Source organism: Fonticula alba (assembly GCF_000388065.1).
Source record: "Fonticula alba strain ATCC 38817 unplaced genomic scaffold supercont2.2, whole genome shotgun sequence".
NCBI classification, from domain to species: domain Eukaryota; order Rotosphaerida; family Fonticulaceae; genus Fonticula; species Fonticula alba.
Genome location: NW_009242972.1, coordinates 1,198,134 through 1,201,664, shown reverse-complemented (window position 1 = coordinate 1,201,664; position 3,531 = coordinate 1,198,134). Strand labels below are relative to the sequence as shown.

At 62.1% G+C, this 3,531-nt stretch overlaps 1 protein-coding gene across 1 annotated transcript; it reads right to left on the bottom strand.

Moving 5' to 3' along the window:
* Positions 1 to 239: 239 nt before the first annotated feature.
* Positions 240 to 2,789, bottom strand: H696_01293 (hypothetical protein; the record flags this gene model as incomplete). Its single annotated transcript, XM_009495187.1, has 7 exons — positions 240 to 350; positions 495 to 551; positions 737 to 974; positions 1,229 to 1,612; positions 1,792 to 1,890; positions 2,061 to 2,347; positions 2,514 to 2,789. 7 exons carry the CDS (start codon positions 2,787 to 2,789, stop codon positions 240 to 242), a joined length of 1,452 nt encoding a protein of 483 aa, XP_009493462.1.
* Positions 2,790 to 3,531: the final 742 nt, after the last annotated feature.

Here is a 3,531-nt window from a genome sequence, read left to right as displayed (position 1 = left end):
AGAGTGTCCGCGGGGAGGCGGATTTCCGCAACTCGGATGGCGGTATTGTTTTTCCCCTTCCTTTCTGTTGCTTTTCCCCATCTTGGCCTGAAGAAAAAAAAAGCGGCTTCCTTGGTCGCAAGATACCACCCACGCTCGGTGTTCCTCTACTGTATCCCTCCGGGTGTCCTTGTCTCCCGCGGCATGCGCCTTCTTTCGGGCCATCTGCCGGGAGCCACGGCATTCCCATGATAGGGGCCTCACTCTGGCCGACGGCGGCTGGCTAGGGCTGCGGCGCGCTTCATCTCCCGGTACCGAACCATGGAGTAGGCCGACGAGCCGACCAGCGAAAGAACAATCCCAGCGAAGTTCTTTTTTTTTTGGCCACCAAGCGAGCAGCCCCCAGCGGCAAGGTGTGTCTCCGGATGTGAGTGGTTGGGCGTGCCATTCTTGGAAGTCCACGCCGTCAAAGGCCCCCCGCGAAGACCTGCCACCAAAGGAGTCAGGATGCGCACCATTCCGGAAACGGGGTTCTTGTAGATCATCCAAGCGAGGAGGGATTGCACGCAGGACTGTCAGATGCCCGTCGCAAGTCGGGAAGGCGACGAGGCAAGGGGGGGGGGGGGGGGGGGGGGGGGGGCGGGGAATATCGGTACAATGTCAGTTTGTGTGTCGGTTTGTCTGGGCGCACATGCCCCACCCGGGCTCAATGCGAGTGGGCGGGGCCGTTTCGGCTCGCTCGGACGCCAGCGCGCACCTTGGCCGTGCCACTGATGGAGTTGGTCAGCGGGGTGGTTGTCTTGATCTGCAGGAACATGGCCAGGTTGATCATCCACCCAGCCAGGGCCGTGATGGACATGATGGCCCAGAAGCGGGGCATGTAGAGCATGGCCAGGTCGGACGGGGAGTTCATCAAGGAGTTCCACTCGCCGGAGAGGATGATCAGGGGGATCATCAGGACCGAGGCCAGGGCAGTGTTGTACTCCTGCAGGAGCCTGTTTTTCCCGGGATGCACGGGTTCGGGAGGCCGGAGCAGGAGGGGCCCCAGCGAGGCAGGACCGATGGACACCGGTAAAAAATGGGCGAGGCGAGGGGGGCCACATGCGCAGGGCGGGCGGGCGGGCGGGCGGGCGGGCACACGGGCGGCGCCACGGGGCACGTTGGTTTCGTCGGTGTCAGTGGGCCGGTGGCCGAAGGCTGCTGATCGGTGAGTGCTACCGGCGTGCTCTGGCCCGCAATGGACACATACCATTCGTTATCATCGACAACCGCGAGCTTCTGCTTGACAAAGAGCCCATACAGCGACACGCAAGCGCTGGCCCCGACGCCGAAGAGAATCCCACTCCAGGAGAAGTGCACCTCGCCATAGGCGCCAAGGACGAAGCCAGCCACCACAACCATGCTGGTAAGCAGGGCCGCCTTGCTGGTGCGTTGGCCATGGAGCAGGAAGCCAAAGACAATGCTGAAGGGAATGGTCAAGGACCGAGCCACCTGGTAGAAGGTCACCTCCACATACTTGAGGCAAAGGTTGTTCAGGGCCAGCATCAAGACATAGAGCACTGTCAGGGGCATGATTGCCTGGAGCTTGACGCGGTTCAGGCGAACCGGCGGGACGGCCGAAAATAGGCGGACCCTGATTGGCGAGGTGGTTAGCCCATGCAGACTGACAGCGCTGTCACGCTTCTTTTTTTTTCTTTTTCTTTTTTTTTTTTGCTGCCCCTAGCCATGCCTGCACATGGCTTCCGGGCCTCCTTTGTCCCATGTGCATGTGTGTACTTGCGCGGTCCCGGGTCCGAGAGAGGGGTCACGTACCGCTTGCCAAGCTCACCGCACACGGTCAGAGCCGCCAGGGCAAAAAGAATCTGATACCAAGTGACCAGCAGCGGATAGGAGAACTGCATCTCACCCGAGCTGGTATTGGGAATGGAGAACGTGTCAGCCAAAGGGGGGGGGGGGGGGCACAGTCCGGCACCTTCTTGCGTTCTTCCCATTCCGGGCCCCTTGCTGCCTGGCCCTTGTCGGTGTGCGTATTGGCGCGCTCAAGGGGTCGTCCCCCTCGATCCATCGACCGAGTGACGTACCTGAAAATGTACTTGTTAAGGAAGACCGTAGACAGGGAGATGATCCAATAAAAGAGGATCACGGAGAAGATACGCCCCACGGAGGGGCTCGAGGTGGGGGTCCCATGGCCGACCGCGGCGCCCGGGCCACCCCGAGCCTTGGTGTGCTTCAGGCGGACAAACTCATCATCGAGGAAGGTCTGCGACAGGGAGCTGGTGTCCTTCTGCAGGCCACTCTTGCCGCCGGGCCCCCCATCGCTCGGGCCGCCAGTGATATGTTGCATCTGAATGTTCTCCATGGGGATGGTCTTTGGAGGGTGGCCCGGGAGGAGAGAGCAGGCAGGAGGGGGGGGGGGGGGGGAGGGGGAGCGGTAGGAGGAAAGAGAAAGGGCACGAGGCTTGTCAGCGAGTGAATTCGAGAGGCCACTTCGGGCCAGGGCGCCGCAGGATCGGATGTTGCTGCGTGACACATACAGTCTGCTGGTGGGTGGCGATTTGGTAGGAGGGCAGGGCCCCCTGCGGGGCGATCTGCTGCTGAGCAAGCTGGCCCTTGAGTGCGTCGATGTGTTGCTGAGATGAGGCACTGCCGGGGGGCAGGCCTGCAGTGGTGTGCGGGCTGTAAGGGGAGAAGTTGGCGCGGGCCGGCTGCGGGGAGTTGGACAGGGCGAAGGAGTCGGCCACAGTTCCCGCCACAGCTGGATGGCGCGAGTCCACCTGCGGGTCAGGCTGCTTCAGACTCTCCACAGTCATGGTTGTGTTGGGAGATGGACAGGATGGGGGGGGGTGGTGAGGCTGGAAGTGACCGAGGCAACGGTAAGCCGACAGGCGTGAGGCTGCGGTGCGAAAGACACGTAAAGTAGCGGCGAGGGTTTTGTGTTTGGTTGGGTTTTGGGTGGTGTTTGTTTTTGTGTGGTGTTTTTGGTGGTGGGGGGGGGGGGGGGGGGGGGGGAGGAGACTGTGCAGTTGGAAGCCCCGGGAGGCTAAAGCTCGGGGCCTTTTTAGCAGGGCCGCCGCCGCGAGTCCGATGCTTGGGCCTCATCGCGGGGCGCACCGAGACCGAGCTCAGCAGGGGGGAGTTGACATCATCATCATCATCGTCAAGGCCGCTTTATTCACCCCTTCACATACCAAAGGGAACACAGACAGCAAAGTCTGACAAGCCCTGAACTTCATTCTTCCAAGTGGTGGCAGGTCCAGGGGAGGGGGGGGGGGGGCGGCCGAGCCTCGCACTGGTTCCCGAGCCCAGCCCGCCTGGAGTTGGGCGGCATGAGCCCGACGGGCTGGCTGGCCCGGCCGGCCGGCCGGCTTACCAGCCGGTGCAGCCGCCCTGTCGCGACCGAAGTGCCGGTTCAAAAGCCTCGCTCGTACGACATCCGTACGTGCCTGAATTTCACAGCTGGCGGTGCATCGCCCCGGCCGGTTCCCGGCTGGTAGAAATGACTTTTTCGTGACAGATTTGAATGTTAATTTCGCTGGCTATCCATGCATGCTC